This window comes from Odontesthes bonariensis, chromosome 19 (assembly GCF_027942865.1).
Source record: "Odontesthes bonariensis isolate fOdoBon6 chromosome 19, fOdoBon6.hap1, whole genome shotgun sequence".
Lineage (NCBI taxonomy): Eukaryota > Metazoa > Chordata > Actinopteri > Atheriniformes > Atherinopsidae > Odontesthes > Odontesthes bonariensis.
This window is the reverse complement of record NC_134524.1, coordinates 3099297-3117338: the sequence shown is the minus strand read 5'-3', so window position 1 is coordinate 3117338 and position 18042 is coordinate 3099297. Positions and strand designations below refer to the sequence as shown.

The 18042-nt window shown below is 48.0% G+C and overlaps 1 protein-coding gene across 1 annotated transcript; it reads left to right on the top strand.

Moving 5' to 3' along the window:
- Window positions 1–9056: 9056 nt before the first annotated feature.
- On the top strand, window positions 9057–11513 carry LOC142368948 (uncharacterized). The gene is made up of 2 exons (XM_075451166.1): window positions 9057–9305; window positions 9559–11513. Exons 1-2 carry the CDS (start codon window positions 9179–9181, stop codon window positions 10716–10718), a joined length of 1287 nt encoding a protein of 428 aa, XP_075307281.1. The 5' UTR covers window positions 9057–9178; the 3' UTR covers window positions 10719–11513.
- Window positions 11514–18042: the final 6529 nt, after the last annotated feature.

The window sequence follows — 18042 nt, the reverse complement described above, 5'->3', positions numbered from 1 at the left end:
CATCACAGACTGAAGGAGAAGCTGAGCTCCATCACAGACTGACGGAGCAGCTGAGCTCCATCACAGACTGATGGAGAAGCTGAGCTCCATCACAGACTGACGGAGCAGCTGAGCTCCATCACAGACTGATGGAGAAGCTGAGCTCCATCACAGACTGACGGAGGAGAAGCTGAGCTCCATCACAGACTGACGGAGGAGAACCTGAGCTCCATCACAGACTGACGGAGGAGAAGCTGAGCTCCATCACAGACTGAAGGAGCAGCAGAGCTCCATCACAGACTGACGGAGAAGCTGAGCTCCATCACAGACTGAAGGAGAAGCTGAGCTCCATCTGAGCTCCATCACAGACTGACGGAGAAGCTGAGCTCCATCTGAGCTCCATCACAGACTGACGGAGCAGCTGAGCTCCATCACAGACTGGTGGAGAAGCTGAGCTCCATCTGAGCTCCATCACAGACTGGTGGAGAAGCTGAGCTCCATCTGAGCTCCATCACAGACTGACGGAGAAGCTGAGCTCCATCACAGACTGAAGGAGAAGCTGAGCTCCATCACAGACTGACGGAGCAGCTGAGCTCCATCACAGACTGACGGAGCAGCTGAGCTCCATCACAGACTGACGGAGAAGCTGAGCTCCATCTGAGCTCCATCACAGACTGACGGAGAAGCTGAGCTCCATCACAGACTGACGGAGAAGCTGAGCTCCATCACAGACTGACGGAGAAGCTGAGCTCCATCTGAGCTCCATCACAGACTGACGGAGAAGCTGAGCTCCATCACAGACTGACGGAGCAGCTGAGCTCCATCACAGACTGACGGAGAAGCTGAGCTCCATCTGAGCTCCATCACAGACTGACGGAGAAGCTGAGCTCCATCACAGACTGACGGAGAAGCTGAGCTCCATCACAGACTGACGGAGAAGCTGAGCTCCATCTGAGCTCCATCACAGACTGGTGGAGAAGCTGAGCTCCATCTGAGCTCCATCACAGACTGACGGAGAAGCTGAGCTCCATCTGAGCTCCATCACAGACTGACGGAGAAGCTGAGCTCCATCACAGACTGACGGAGCAGCTGAGCTCCATCACAGACTGGTGGAGAAGCAGAGCTCCATCACAGACTGACGGAGCAGCTGAGCTCCATCACAGACTGACGGAGCAGCTGAGCAGCGTGATCCCTGCAGCTGGAGCACGGTCTCCATGGGAACAGTCTGCCACTCTGCAGGTGTTGTCCCACAGAAAACAGACTGATCAGAATCAGATTATTGATCAGCATGTTGCTGCTGGATTCAGTGGTTCCAAAGCTGGGGGTCACGTCCCCCTGAAAGGTCACCGAACTGCTGGTCTGAGGGCGGGGTTAGGGTTAGGGGTAACTCTGCTCAGGGTTAGGGTAACTCTGCTCAGGGTTAGGGTAACTCTGCTCAGGGTTAGGGTAACTCTTCCCAGGGTTAGGGTAACTCTGCTCAGGGTTAGGGTAACTCTGCTCAGGGTTAGGGTAACTCTGCTCAGGGTTAGGGTAACTCTGCTCAGGGTTAGGGTAACTCTGCCCAGGGTTAGGGTAACTCTGCTCAGGGTAACTCTGCTCAGGGTTAGGGTAACTCTGCTCAGGGTTAGGGTAACTCTGCTCAGGGTTAGGGTAACTCTGCTCAGGGTAACTCTGCTAAGGGTAACTCTGCTCAGGGTAACTCTGCTCAGGGTTAGGGTAACTCTGCTCAGGGTTAGGGTAACTCTGCTCAGGGTTAGGGTAACTCTGCTCAGGGTAACTCTGCTCAGGGTAACTCTGCTCAGGGTAACTCTGCTCAGGGTTAGGGTAACTCTGCTCAGGGTTAGGGTAACTCTGCTAAGGGTTAGGGGTAACTCTGCTCAGGGTTAGGGTAACTCTGCTCAGGGTTAGGGTAACTCTGCTCAGGGTAACTCTGCTCAGGGTAACTCTGCTCAGGGTAACTCTGCTCAGGGTTAGGGTAACTCTACTCAGGGTAACTCTGCTCAGGGTAACTCTACTCAGGGTAACTCTGCTCAGGGTAACTCTACTCAGGGTAACTCTGCTCAGGGTTAGGGTAACTCTGCTCAGGGTAACTCTGCTCAGGGTAACTCTGCTCAGGGTAACTCTGCTCAGGGTTAGGGTAACTCTACTCAGGGTAACTCTGCTCAGGGTAACTCTGCTCAGGGTAACTCTGCTCAGGGTTAGGGTAACTCTGCTCAGGGTAACTCTGCTCAGGGTAACTCTACTCAGGGTTAGGGTAACTCTGCTCAGGGTAACTCTGCTCAGGGTAACTCTACTCAGGGTTAGGGTAACTCTGCTCAGGGTTAGGGTAACTCTGCTCAGGGTTAGGGTAACTCTGCTCAGGGTTAGGGTAACTCTGCTCAGAGTTAGGGTAACTCTGCTCAGGGTTAGGGTAACTCTGCTCAGGGTTAGGGTAACTCTGCTCAGGGTTAGGGTAACTCTGCTCAGAGTTAGGGTAACTCTGCTCAGGGTAACTCTGCTCAGGGTAACTCTGCTCAGGGTAACTCTGCTCAGGGTTAGGGTAACTCTGCTCAGGGTAACTCTGCTCAGGGTAACTCTGCTCAGGGTAACTCTGCTCAGGGTTAGGGTAACTCTGCTCAGGGTAACTCTGCTCAGGGTTAGGGTAACTCTACTCAGGGTTAGGGTAACTCTGCTAAGGGTTAGGGTAACTCTGCTCAGGGTTAGGGGTAACTCTGCTCAGGGTAACTCTGCTCAGGGTTAGGGTAACTCTGCTCAGGGTTAGGGTAACTCTGCTCAGGGTTAGGGTAACTCTGCTCAGGGTAACTCTGCTCAGGATTAGGGTAACTCTGCTCAGGGTTAGGGTAACTCTGCTCAGGGTTAGGGTAACTCTGCCCAGGGTTAGGGTAACTCTGCTCAGGGTTAGGGTAACTCTGCTCAGGGTTAGGGTAACTCTGCTCAGGGTAACTCTGCTCAGGGTAACTCTGCTCAGGGTAACTCTGCTCAGGGTTAGGGTAACTCTGCTCAGGGTTAGGGTAACTCTGCTCAGGGTTAGGGTAACTCTGCTAAGGGTTAGGGTAACTCTGCTCAGGGTTAGGGTAACTCTGCTCAGGGTTAGGGTAACTCTGCTCAGGGTAACTCTGCTCAGGGTAACTCTGCTCAGGGTAACTCTGCTCAGGGTTAGGGTAACTCTGCTCAGGGTAACTCTGCTCAGGGTAACTCTGCTCAGGGTTAGGGTAACTCTGCTCAGGGTAACTCTGCTCAGGGTTAGGGTAACTCTGCTAAGGGTTAGGGTAACTCTGCTCAGGGTTAGGGTAACTCTGCTAAGGGTTAGGGTAACTCTGCTCAGGGTAACTCTGCTCAGGGTTAGGGTAACTCTGCTCAGGGTAACTCTGCTCAGGGTTAGGGTAACTCTGCTAAGGGTTAGGGTAACTCTGCTCAGGGTAACTCTGCTCAGGGTTAGGGTAACTCTGCTCAGGGTAACTCTGCTCAGGGTTAGGGTAACTCTGCTCAGGGTAACTCTGCTCAGGGTAACTCTGCTCAGGGTAACTCTGCTCAGGGTTAGGGTAACTCTGCTCAGGGTAACTCTGCTCAGGGTTAGGGTAACTCTGCTCAGGGTAACTCTGCTCAGGGTAACTCTGCTCAGGGTTAGGGTAACTCTGCTCAGGGTAACTCTGCTCAGGGTTAGGGTAACTCTGCTCAGGGTTAGGGTAACTCTGCTAAGGGTTAGGGTAACTCTGCTCAGGGTTAGGGTAACTCTGCTCAGGGTTAGGGTAACTCTGCTCAGGGTTAGGGTAACTCTGCTCAGGTTAGGGTAACTCTGCTAAGGGTTAGGGTAACTCTGCTCAGGGTTAGGGTAACTCTGCTCAGGGTTAGGGTAACTCTGCTCAGGGTAACTCTGCTCAGGGTAACTCTGCTCAGGGTTAGGGTAACTCTGCTCAGGGTTAGGGTAACTCTGCTCAGGGTAACTCTGCTCAGGGTTAGGGTAACTCTGCTCAGGGTAACTCTGCTCAGGGTTAGGGTAACTCTGCTAAGGGTTAGGGTAACTCTGCTCAGGGTTAGGGTAACTCTGCTAAGGGTTAGGGTAACTCTGCTCAGGGTAACTCTGCTCAGGGTTAGGGTAACTCTGCTCAGGGTAACTCTGCTCAGGGTTAGGGTAACTCTGCTAAGGGTTAGGGTAACTCTGCTCAGGGTAACTCTGCTCAGGGTTAGGGTAACTCTGCTCAGGGTAACTCTGCTCAGGGTTAGGGTAACTCTGCTCAGGGTTAGGGTAACTCTGCTCAGGGTAACTCTGCTCAGGGTTAGGGTAACTCTGCTCAGGGTTAGGGTAACTCTGCTCAGGGTAACTCTGCTCAGGGTTAGGGTAACCCAGCTCAGGGTTAGGGTAACTCTGCTCAGGGTTAGGGTAACTCTGCTCAGGGTTAGGGGTAACCCAGCTCAGGGTTAGGGTAACCCAGCTCAGGTTTAGGGGTAACCCAGCTCAGGTTTAGGGGTAACCCAGCTCAGGGTTAGGGTAACTCTGCTCAGGGTAACTCTGCTCAGGGTTAGGGTAACTCTGCTCAGGGTAACTCTGCTCAGGGTTAGGGTAACTCTGCTCAGGGTAACTCTGCTCAGGGTTAGGGTAACTCTGCCCAGGGTTAGGGTAACTCTGCTCAGGGTAACTCTGCTCAGGGTAACTCTGCTCAGGGTTAGGGTAACTCTGCTCAGGGTTAGGATAACTCTGCTCAGGGTAACTCTGCTCAGGGTTAGGGTAACCCAGCTCAGGGTTAGGGTAACTCTGCTCAGGGTAACTCTGCTCAGGGTTAGGGTAACTCTGCTCAGGGTTAGGGTAACTCTGCTCAGGGTAACTCTGCTCAGGGTTAGGGTAACTCTGCCCAGGGTTAGGGTAACTCTGCTCAGGGTAACTCTGCTCAGGGTAACTCTGCCCAGGGTTAGGGTAACTCTGCTCAGGGTAATTCTGCCCAGGGTTAGGGTAACTCTGCTCAGGGTAACTCTGCTCAGGGTAACTCTGCTCAGGGTTAGGGTAACTCTGCTCAGGGTTAGGGTAACTCTGCTCAGGGTTAGGGTAACTCTGCTCAGGGTTAGGGTAACTCTGCTCAGGGTAACTCTGCTCAGGGTTAGGGTAACTCTGCTCAGGGTTAGGGTAACTCTGCTCAGGGTTAGGGTAACTCTGCTCAGGGTTAGGGTAACTCTGCTCAGGGTAACTCTGCTCAGGGTTAGGGTAACTCTGCTCAGGGTTAGGGTAACTCTGCTCAGGGTTAGGGGTAACCCAGCTCAGGGTATTAGGAGTCTTTACTCAGTGGCTCCCATCCTACGTGTCTGAACCGCCGTTATGGAGTTTGGTGTAGGAGCCAGGGGGGTGCACTCTCAACTCAAGACCTGGCTGGTAGTTGCCGCGTGTAGTTGCATTGGTCTTGGAGTAACTCAGGAGGTCGTGGGAAACTCTGTGCGATTTTGAGTTGTGTTTCAAGTGGGTGCAATAGACCCAGGGTCCATACCGGTGTGTGTTATGTGCTGCAAAAGAAGGGAGAGCGGAAGAACAATTATCACATTTTATTCAAAATATATTAAAGATTAATGTTAATTTTTCAAAATGTGGAATGGGAATCCTGGTCATGGTTAGGCGTGCAGTCCTGTGACACCGCCTGGTCCTGTTAGCTTGTGGTTAGAGTTCAGTCAAAGAGAAAGGTTATAAACACCCACTGATTGTTGAAATTATTAACTTTATTATAAAAAAATGAATAAAAAATGAATTTTTGAAAATGTGGCATGTAAAGTCCGTGCAGTCCTGTGACACAGCCTGGTCCTGTTACCTTAGGGTTCAGTGAAAGAGAAAGGTTATATACATACACAATCCTTGTTTAAGTTAGAAAATTAACTAAATAAACTGGAAACCTCTGGGTCCTGTGTCAAAAGTGGAAAAGTGTTCAAGTTGTCATCATTTTTCATAAAAGCTTTTCTATCTGATACCTGTATGTCAGTCATTTCCATCATGTTGTGGCAGAACCGGTGGCTGAAGTTAGGCTTAGGGGTAACTCTGCTCAGGACTATGATCTGCTGCTCCTCCACAGATTCACGATGCTTTAAGGTTTTACTGTCATGTTGATGGATGCAGGTGAGTTTTAGGGGTCCAACAAACACTGGAGGGAGTTTAACTTCCGTCCCATAACTCAGGATTTATAACTCAGTATTTATAACTCATGCTTTATAACTCAGGATTTATAACTCATGCTTTATAACTCAGGATTTATAACTCAGGTTTTATAACTCAGGATTTATAACTCAGGATTTATAACTCAGGATTTATAACTCAGGCTTTATAACTCAGGATTTATAACTCAGGATTTATAACTCAGGATTTATAACTCAGGCTTTATAACTCAGGATTTATAACTCAGGTTTTATAACTCAGGATTTATAACTCAGGATTTATAACTCAGGATTTATAACTCAGGCTTTATAACTCAGGATTTATAACTCAGGATTTATAACTCAGGTTTTATAACTCAGGATTTATAACTCAGGATTTATAACTCAGGTTTTATAACTCAGGCTTTATAACTCAGGCTTTATAACTCAGTATTTATAACTCAGGTTTTATAACTCAGGATTTATAACTCAGGATTTATAACTCAGGATTTATAACTCAGGCTTTATAACTCAGGATTTATAACTCAGGATTTATAACTCAGGATTTATAACTCAGGCTTTATAACTCAGGATTTATAACTCAGGATTTATAACTCAGTATTTATAACTCAGGCTTTATAACTCAGGATTTATAACTCAGGCTTTATAACTCAGGATTTATAACTCAGGCTTTATAACTCAGGATTTATAACTCAGGATTTATAACTCAGGCTTTATAACTCAGGATTTATAACTCAGGATTTATAACTCAGGCTTTATAACTCAGGATTTATAACTCAGTATTTATAACTCAGGATTTATAACTCAGGATTTATAACTCAGGATTTATAACTCAGGATTTATAACTCAGGCTTTATAACTCAGGATTTATAACTCAGGCTTTATAACTCAGGCTTTATAACTCAGGATTTATAACTCAGGATTTATAACTCAGGATTTATAACTCAGTATTTATAACTCAGGATTTATAACTCAGTATTTACAAGTCAGGATTTATAACTCAGGATTTATAACTCAGGATTTATAACTCAGGCTTTATAACTCAGGATTTATAACTCAGGATTTATAACTCAGGATTTATAACTCAGGATTTATAACTCAGGCTTTATAACTCAGGATTTATAACTCAGGATTTATAACTCAGTATTTATAACTCAGGATTTATAACTCAGTATTTACAAGTCAGGATTTATAACTCAGTATTTATAACTCAGGATTTATAACTCAGGATTTATAACTCAGGCTTTATAACTCAGGATTTATAACTCAGGATTTATAACTCAGGATTTATAACTCAGGATTTATAACTCAGGCTTTATAACTCAGGATTTATAACTCAGGATTTATAACTCAGTATTTATAACTCAGGCTTTATAACTCAGGATTTATAACTCAGGATTTATAACTCAGGCTTTATAACTCAGGATTTATAACTCAGGATTTATAACTCAGGCTTTATAACTCAGGATTTATAACTCAGTATTTATAACTCAGGATTTATAACTCAGGATTTATAACTCAGTATTTATAACTCAGGATTTATAACTCAGGCTTTATAACTCAGGATTTATAACTCAGGCTTTATAACTCAGGCTTTATAACTCAGGATTTATAACTCAGGATTTATAACTCAGGATTTATAACTCAGTATTTACAAGTCAGGATTTATAACTCAGGCTTTATAACTCAGTATTTATAACTCAGGATTTATAACTCAGTATTTACAAGTCAGGATTTATAACTCAGGATTTATAACTCAGGCTTTATAACTCAGGATTTATAACTCAGGATTTATAACTCAGGCTTTATAACTCAGGATTTATAACTCAGGCTTTATAACTCAGGATTTATAACTCAGTATTTATAACTCAGGCTTTATAACTCAGGATTTATAACTCAGGCTTTATAACTCAGGCTTTATAACTCAGGCTTTATAACTCAGGATTTATAACTCAGGATTTATAAGTCAGGATTTATAACTCAGGATTTATAACTCAGGATTTATAACTCAGGATTTATAACTCAGGCTGTATAACTCAGGCTTTATAACTCAGGATTTATAATTCAGGATTTATAACTCAGGATTTATAACTCAGGATTTATAACTCAGGATTTATAACTCAGTATTTGTAACTCAGGCTTTATAACTCAGGATTTCTAACTCAGGCTTTATAACTCAGGATTTATAACTCAGGATTTATAACTCAGGCTTTATAACTCAGGATTTATAACTCAGGATTTATAACTCAGGATTTATAACTCAGGCTTTATAACTCAGTATTTGTAACTCAGGATTTATAACTCAAGGCTTTATAACTCAGGCTTTATAAATCAGGATTTATAACTCAGGCTTTATAACTCAGTATTTATAACTCAGGATTTATAACTCAGGATTTATAACTCAGGCTCTTCAATGTGACGACAGGCTGCAGCAGGTTCCTCTGATCTCTGCTGATCTCAGACAGACTCATGATTCTCAGAAAATAATGAACCTGATGCTGAAATACTGCAGGAAACCTGAGTTTCTTTGTGGAAAACATCAGAAATCAAATCAAACACTCTGACCAACTGAGGCTGAAAGATCCAAAAACATCAGCTGTTTCCTGAAATGGGTCAGAAATGAGTCTGGTTGAGTTTCCCCATCAGCCTCCATCCTCTGCTGCATGCCCCCTCCACCCTCCAGGTTGTGTAAGCTCCCTCTGCTCCTCTGTTGCCGCAGTGAGGGAGACCCAGCTCCCCTCTCTCGCGTCGCTCTGCCGCCTGTCCTTTTAAGGCAGGGGGGATACCCGCCGTCACAGCCGGATGCGGCCCATGTTTGGGCTGCTACGAAGAGCTTGGTGGGGGGAATCCCTCGCGCCGGTGTGGACCAATAAGGCCCGGGCAGGAGTTACCTTGGAGACGGAGAGTATAAAAGAGGCAGCGGGCAGAGGGAGCTCAGCATCTCCAGCATCTCCGGCGGACTATCACAAGCCAGAGCAGCTCAGGATTAAAACATTTTGGGGAATCCCTGACATCCACAGAGCAGCTTCAGACACTTTCTGACTCCATTTTCTGCCACCTGCCACAGTTCACGATGCTTCTGGAGCGCGATGACAGTTTCATGTCGGAGTTTGAGGACGCGTGCAGCGCCTGGGTGGACAGCGTGGGCTCGAGCCCCAGCGACGGAGCGGACTCTGACGTGGGATCACCTTTCTGCCAAGGTGAGCTTCTTCATGAGTTAAACTGTAGATAAAGTGTGTTTGGTGCACGAACTGCTGAGCCGCATGCGGCGGCCGCACAGCCGCAGTCAGCGGGCAGATGTGTGCAGATGTGCAGCTGTGTGCCCGCTGCAGATGCACCTTCACATCATATTGATTTTCTCTGTGTGTAGGCACCGAGCTTCCCACTGAGCAGATATTATGCAATGATAATAACACCCCCTCCCTCTCCGCCCCTCCCTCCTTCTCTCCTCAGTTTTCTCTCCGGGAACTGACGCCTCTGACTCAGATTTCTTCTCCGACTTCAGCGACTGCTCCTCGGACACGCTCTCCCCCTCCCTCGGCTACACGGGCAGCTTCTTCGCCGAGCCGGAGCCGGTACCGGCGGCGGCGGGTCTGAGCAGCACCGCAGACGCAATCTTAAACATGATCACAGAGATCGTCGGAATCTGCACCGAGATGGAGCAGCAGCAACAGGGCGACGCCGCCCCCTCATCCGCGGCCGCAGCCTCCAGCTCAGCCCCTCTTTTTGCTCCCGGTTCTGACATCAGCATCCCCCCCCAGACTTCTTCCCCAGCTGCACTTCCAGTCATGGTTAAAAGCGAGTTTGTGAGCTCCAGCTGCAGCAGCGGTTGCTCGCAGTCTTCCATGACCGGGAATGAGGCTCTGTTTCCGGCCGGCATGGACGCGCTCCTCCCGCTCTCCGCTCTGGAGCAACAGGTGGATGTGGCGGAGTTCATCGACTCTCTGCTGAGCACCGAGGCCGGGCAAAGCGAGCTGAAGCCCGGCTGTGAGGTGAAGCAGGAGCCGCTGGGGCTGGAGGAATGGCTGAAAAGTCTGGCGGCGGCTCCGGTTACCGGAGGAGATTCCGGCAGCTACGTCATCAGCCGGCCGGTAATCAAGACGGAGCTCGTGCAGGGCGGGAGTGACCTGCTCTGCACCCCCCCATCCCTCCCCTCCACCCTGGACGCGCACCTGCTTTCCTCCCTCCTGCAGGGCGCGTTCCCGATGGTTAACATCGGCAGCGTGCACGCGGCGGGAGCCCCCAAACAGTCACGCGCAGGCAGAAGAGCTCCCGCGAAAGGCGGCCAGAAGGTGAAGCCGTTCCCGTGCTCCGTGCAGGGCTGCGAGCGCCGCTTCTCGCGCTCAGACGAGCTCAACAGGCACGTGCGCATCCACACGGGACAGAAGCCCTTCCAGTGCACCATCTGCGCGCGCAGCTTCAGCCGCAGCGACCATCTGACCACCCACACGCGCACGCACACCGGGGAGAAGCCCTTCTCCTGCGATGTGTGCGGCAAAAGGTTCGCGCGCAGCGACGAGAGGAAGAGGCACGGCCGCGTGCACGTCAAGCAGCAGCTGCGCGCGCAGATGATGGCCGCCTACTCGCTGGCCCTGAACGCGCCTGGCGTGTAAAGGAGCGACGCGCGCTCCCGCCGCTTTGGAAGAATTTGAAACTTCTGGATTTGAACCGTCAACCGGAGAGCGTCTCCACGTGACGTCACACCGCGTGCGCACAGGACTGTGTCCAGTTTTTGGCTCCTGTGGGGGCGCGTGCTCCACCGCCCCCTGCAGGAGAACCGGGGCCGGGTTCGGGTCTGATCCCGGACCGGCCGCTTTGCCTCGCGCTTCTCCCGGTGACGCGGCTGCCGCGCCGCGCTGTGGGTGGACTTTAAAGGAGCAGTGCGTGCACCTGAGGAAGGTCTCACCTGTACAGATACTCCGTTTAAGACTTTTCTGCATGAGGACGTGAAGAAACTCCGTGAATGTGTCGGAATGTTGTGGTTCTGGTCTTGATATTTTTATGTGAACAGCTCTATATTTGACATCTCCTTCTATGTTTGTAAGACATTCTATTTTTCTAGATGGCTCGTCTACCTCCTCGTGTCGATGTTTTACAATCAGAGTGTATATATTTTAGTGCAGAAGCCAGATTTCTATGGCGGATAAACATTTTTCTATGAAATGATTGTGAACTCTCTGCTGACACTGAATGAACTTTATTATATAACTTTCATTCTGACATGTGGGTGCAGGTTTAAGCTGCACCGATGCATTGTGGGATATGTGTCCTGGTGTCTGTATGTGAAAACAGAAACACACCAGCTCAGTGTGAGCTGAGCTCTCAGTAGCACACATGGCTGTGCAGGTTTACTGTTCCTCGTTCTGCATGGAGGCTGCTGTGCTGTCAATAAACAACAAACAAGTAAACAAACAAACAACCTCAGACTCATTCTTTATCTCCATCATCATCACCACGTTAAAAATAACTTTCAATGCTTAAAGATCCTCACTGCTGCTACCAGCTGCTGGATCAGGGGTTCACTTAGTTTCTCACTGCTGCTACCAGCTGCTGGATCAGGGGTTCACTTAGTTTCTCACTGCTGCTACCAGCTGCTGGATCAGGGGTTCACTTAGTTTCTCACTCACTGCTGCTACCAGCTGCTGGATCAGGGGTTCACTTGGTGCTGCTACCAGCTGCTGGATCAGGGGTTCACTTAGTTTCTCACTGCTGCTACCAGCTGCTGGATCAGGGGTTCACTTAGTTTCTCACTGCTACCAGCTGCTGGATCAGGGGTTCACTTAGTTTCTCACTGCTACCAGCTGCTGGATCAGGGGTTCACTTAGTTTCTCACACACTGCTGCTACCAGCTGCTGTATCAGGGGTTCACTTAGTTTCTCACACACTGCTGCTACCAGCTGCTGGATCAGGGGTTCACTTAGTTTCTCACACACTGCTGCTACCAGCTGCTGGATCAGGGGTTCACTTAGTTTCTCACTCACTGCTGCTACCAGCTGCTGGATCAGGGGTTCACTTAGTTTCTCACACACTGCTGCTACCAGCTGCTGGATCAGGGGTTCACTTAGTTTCTCACTCACTGCTGCTACCAGCTGCTGGATCAGGGGTTCACTTAGTTTCTCACACACTGTTGCTACCAGCTGCTATATCAGGGGTTCACTTAGTTTCTCACTGCTGCTACCAGCTGCTGGATCAGGGGTTCACTTAGTTTCTCACTGCTACCAGCTGCTGGATCAGGGGTTCACTTAGTTTCTCACACACTGCTGCTACCAGCTGCTGGATCAGGGGTTCACTTAGTTTCTCGCTGCTGGATCAGGGTTCACTTAGTTTCTCACTGCTACCAGCTGCTGGATCAGGGGTTCACTTAGTTTCTCACTGCTAACAGCTGCTGGATCAAGGGTTCACTTAGTTTCTCACTGTTACCAGCTGCTGGATCAGGGGTTCACTTAGTTTCTCACACACTGCTGCTACCAGCTGCTATATCAGGGGTTCACTTAGTTTCTCACTGCTGCTACCAGCTGCTGGATCAAGGGTTCACTTAGTTTCTCACAAACTGCTGCTACCAGCTGCTGGGTCAGGGGTTCACTTAGTTTCTCGCTGCTGGATCAGGGATTCACTTAGTTTCTCACTGCTACCAGCTGCTGGATCAGGGGTTCACTTAGTTTCTCTCTGCTGCTACGTGCTGAATTAGGGGTTCACTTAGTTTCTCACTGCTAACAGCTGCTGGATCAGGGGTTCACTTAGTTTCTCACTGCTACCAGCTGCTGGATCAGGGGTTCACTTAGTTTCTCTCTGCTGCTACGTGCTGAATCAGGGGTTCACTTAGTTTCTCACCGCTACCAGCTGCTGGATCAGGGGTTCACTTAGTTTCTCGCTGCTGGATCAGGGGTTCACTTAGTTTCTCACTGCTACCAGCTGCTGGATCAGGGGTTCACTTAGTTTTTCACTGCTGCTACCAGCTGCTGGATCAGGGGTTCACTTAGTTTCTCGCTGCTGGATCAGGGGTTCACTTAGTTTCTCACTGCTACCAGCTGCTGGATCAGGGGTTCACTTAGTTTCTCACTGCTGCTACCAGCTGCTGGATCAGGGGTTCACTTAGTTTCTCACTGCTACCAGCTGCTGGATCAGGGGTTCACTTAGTTTCTCACTGCTACCAGCTGCTGGATCAGGGGTTCACTTAGTTTCTCACACACTGCTGCTACCAGCTGCTGTATCAGGGGTTCACTTAGTTTCTCACACACTGCTGCTACCAGCTGCTGGATCAGGGGTTCACTTAGTTTCTCACACACTGCTGCTACCAGCTGCTGGATCAGGGGTTCACTTAGTTTCTCACTCACTGCTGCTACCAGCTGCTGGATCAGGGGTTCACTTAGTTTCTCACACACTGCTGCTACCAGCTGCTGGATCAGGGGTTCACTTAGTTTCTCACTCACTGCTGCTACCAGCTGCTGGATCAGGGGTTCACTTAGTTTCTCACACACTGTTGCTACCAGCTGCTATATCAGGGGTTCACTTAGTTTCTCACTGCTGCTACCAGCTGCTGGATCAGGGGTTCACTTAGTTTCTCACTGCTACCAGCTGCTGGATCAGGGGTTCACTTAGTTTCTCACACACTGCTGCTACCAGCTGCTGGATCAGGGGTTCACTTAGTTTCTCGCTGCTGGATCAGGGTTCACTTAGTTTCTCACTGCTACCAGCTGCTGGATCAGGGGTTCACTTAGTTTCTCACTGCTAACAGCTGCTGGATCAAGGGTTCACTTAGTTTCTCACTGTTACCAGCTGCTGGATCAGGGGTTCACTTAGTTTCTCACACACTGCTGCTACCAGCTGCTATATCAGGGGTTCACTTAGTTTCTCACTGCTGCTACCAGCTGCTGGATCAAGGGTTCACTTAGTTTCTCACAAACTGCTGCTACCAGCTGCTGGGTCAGGGGTTCACTTAGTTTCTCGCTGCTGGATCAGGGATTCACTTAGTTTCTCACTGCTACCAGCTGCTGGATCAGGGGTTCACTTAGTTTCTCTCTGCTGCTACGTGCTGAATTAGGGGTTCACTTAGTTTCTCACTGCTAACAGCTGCTGGATCAGGGGTTCACTTAGTTTCTCACTGCTACCAGCTGCTGGATCAGGGGTTCACTTAGTTTCTCTCTGCTGCTACGTGCTGAATCAGGGGTTCACTTAGTTTCTCACCGCTACCAGCTGCTGGATCAGGGGTTCACTTAGTTTCTCGCTGCTGGATCAGGGGTTCACTTAGTTTCTCACTGCTACCAGCTGCTGGATCAGGGGTTCACTTAGTTTTTCACTGCTGCTACCAGCTGCTGGATCAGGGGTTCACTTAGTTTCTCGCTGCTGGATCAGGGGTTCACTTAGTTTCTCACTGCTACCAGCTGCTGGATCAGGGGTTCACTTAGTTTTTCACTGCTGCTACCAGCTGCTGGATCAGGGGTTCACTTAGTTTCTCTCTGCTGCTACGTGCTGAATCAGGGGTTCACTTAGTTTCTCACCGCTACCAGCTGCTGGATCAGGGGTTCACTTAGTTTCTCGCTGCTGGATCAGGGGTTCACTTAGTTTCTCACTGCTACCAGCTGCTGGATCAGGGGTTCACTTAGTTTTTCACTGCTGCTACCAGCTGCTGGATCAGGGGTTCACTTAGTTTCTCGCTGCTGGATCAGGGGTTCACTTAGTTTCTCACTGCTACCAGCTGCTGGATCAGGGGTTCACTTAGTTTTTCACTGCTGCTACCAGCTGCTGGATCAGGGGTTCACTTAGTTTCTCACTGCTACCAGCTGCTGGATCAGGGGTTCACTTAGTTTCTCACTGCTACCAGCTGCTGGATCAGGGGTTCACTTAGTTTCTCACACACTGCTGCTACCAGCTGCTGGATCAAGGGTTCACTTAGTTTCTCACTGCTACCAGCTGCTGGATCAGGGGTTCACTTAGTTTCTCACTGCTACCAGCTGCTGGATCAGGGGTTCACTTAGTTTCTCACTGCTACCAGCTGCTGGATCAGGGGTTCACTTAGTTTCTCACACACTGCTGCTACCAGCTGCTGGATCAGGGGTTCACTTAGTTTCTCACTTCTACCAGCTGCTGGATCAGGGGTTCACTTAGTTTCTCACACACTGCTGCTACCAGCTGCTGGATCAGGGGTTCACTTAGTTTCTCACACACTGCTGCTACCAGCTGCTGGATCAGGGGTTCACTTAGTTTCTCACACACTGCTGCTACCAGCTGCTGGATCAGGGGTTCACTTAGTTTCTCACTGCTACCAGCTGCTGGATCAGGGGTTCACTTAGTTTCTCACTGCTACCAGCTGCTGGATCAGGGGTTCACTTAGTTTCTCACTGCTACCAGCTGCTGGATCAGGGGTTCACTTAGTTTCTCACACACTGCTGCTACCAGCTGCTGGATCAGGGGTTCACTTAGTTTCTCACTTCTACCAGCTGCTGGATCAGGGGTTCACTTAGTTTCTCACTACTACCAGCTGCTGAACCAGGGGTTCACTTAGTTTCTCACACACTGCTGCTACCAGCTGCTGGATCAGGGGTTCACTTAGTTTCTCACTTCTACCAGCTGCTGGATCAGGGGTTCACTTAGTTTCTCACTTCTACCAGCTGCTGGATCAGGGGTTCACTTAGTTTCTCACTTCTACCAGCTGCTGGATCAGGGGTTCACTTAGTTTCAGGGGTCTTTGGTACCTCCTGCTCCATCCATCAACAGGCTGCTGTTGCCTGGCAACAGACAGTCCCATCAGTTGGTTCGGCTTCATGAACTGTGGAGGCTGCGTTGCTACGGTAACAGCAGATTCACCCACGGCGCTGCGTGTTGTTTTAGTTCGTTCTCCTCATGATGAAATAAACCAGGAGGCTGAGGACTTGTTTTAAATCACCTGACAGGCTGAGGACTTGTTTTAAATCACCTGACAGACTGAGGACTTGTTTTAAATCACCTGACAGACTGAGGACTTGTTTTAAATCACCTGAGGACTTGTTTTAAATCACCTGACAGGCTGAGGACTTGTTTTAAATCACCTGACAGACTGAGGACTTGTTTTAAACCACCTGACAGACTGAGGACTTGTTTTAAATCACCTGACAGACTGAGGACTTGTTTTAAATCACCTGACAGACTGAGGACTTGTTTTAAATCACCTGACAGACTGAGGACTTGTTTTAAATCACCTGAGGACTTGTTTTAAATCACCTGACACCCTGAGGACTTGTTTTAAATCACCTGAGGACTTGTTTTAAATCACCTGACACCCTGAGGACTTGTTTTAAATCACCTGAGGACTTGTTTTAAATCACCTGACACCCTGAGGACTTGTTTTAAATCACCTGAGGACTTGTTTTAAATCACCTGACACCCTGAGGACTTGTTTTAAATCACCTGACAGACTGAGGACTTGTTTTAAATCACCTGAGGACTTGTTTTAAATCACCTGACACCCTGAGGACTTGTTTTAAATCACCTGAGGACTTGTTTTAAATCACCTGAGGACTTGTTTTAAATCACCTGACAGCCTGAGGACTTGTTTTAAATCACCTGAGCACTTGTTTTAAATCACCTGAGGACTTGTTTTAAATCACCTGAGGACTTGTTTTAAATCACCTGACAGACTGAGGACTTGTTTTAAATCACCTGAGGACTTGTTTTAAATCACCTGAGGACTTGTTTTAAATCACCTGACAGACTGAGGACTTGTTTTAAATCACCTGAGGACTTGTTTTAAATCACCTGAGCACTTGTTTTAAATCACCTGAGGACTTGTTTTAAATCACCTGACAGACTGAGGACTTGTTTTAAATCACCTGAGGACTTGTTTTAAATCACCTGACACCCTGAGGACTTGTTTTAAATCACCTGACAGACTGAGGACTTGTTTTAAATCACCTGAGGACTTGTTTTAAATCACCTGAGGACTTGTTTTAAATCACCTGACAGACTGAGGACTTGTTTTAAATCACCTGACACCCTGAGGACTTGTTTTAAATCACCTGACAGGCTGAGGACTTGTTTTAAATCACCTGACAGGCTGAGGACTTGTTTTAAATCACCTGACAGACTGAGGACTTGTTTTAAATCACCTGACAGGCTGAGGACTTGTTTTAAATCACCTGACAGACTGAGGACTTGTTTTAAATCACATGACAGACTGAGGACTTGTTTTAAATCACCTGACAGGCTGAGGACTTGTTTTAAATCACCTGAGGACTTGTTTTAAATCACCTGACAGGCTGAGGACTTGTTTTAAATCACCTGACAGGCTGAGGACTTGTTTTAAATCACCTGACAGACTGAGGACTTGTTTTAAATCACCTGACAGGCTGAGGACTTGTTTTAAATCACCTGACAGACTGAGGACTTGTTTTAAATCACCTGACAGGCTGAGGACTTGTTTTAAATCACCTGAGGACTTGTTTTAAATCACCTGACAGACTGAAGACTTGTTTTAAATCACCTGACAGGCTGAGGACTTGTTTTAAATCACCTGAGGACTTGTTTTAAATCACCTGACAGGCTGAGGACTTGTTTTAAATCACCTGAGGACTTGTTTTAAATCACCTGACAGACTGAAGACTTGTTTTAAATCACCTGAGGACTTGTTTTAAATCACCTGACAGACTGAAGACTTGTTTTAAATCACCTGACAGACTGAGGACTTGTTTTAAATCACCTGACAGACTGAGGACTTGTTTTAAATCACCTGACAGACTGAGGACTTGTTTTAAATCACATGACAGACTGAGGACTTGTTTTAAATCACCTGACAGGCTGAGGACTTGTTTTAAATCACCTGAGGACTTGTTTTAAATCACCTGACAGGCTGAGGACTTGTTTTAAATCACCTGAGGACTTGTTTTAAATCACCTGACAGACTGAAGACTTGTTTTAAATCACCTGAGGACTTGTTTTAAATCACCTGACAGACTGAGGACTTGT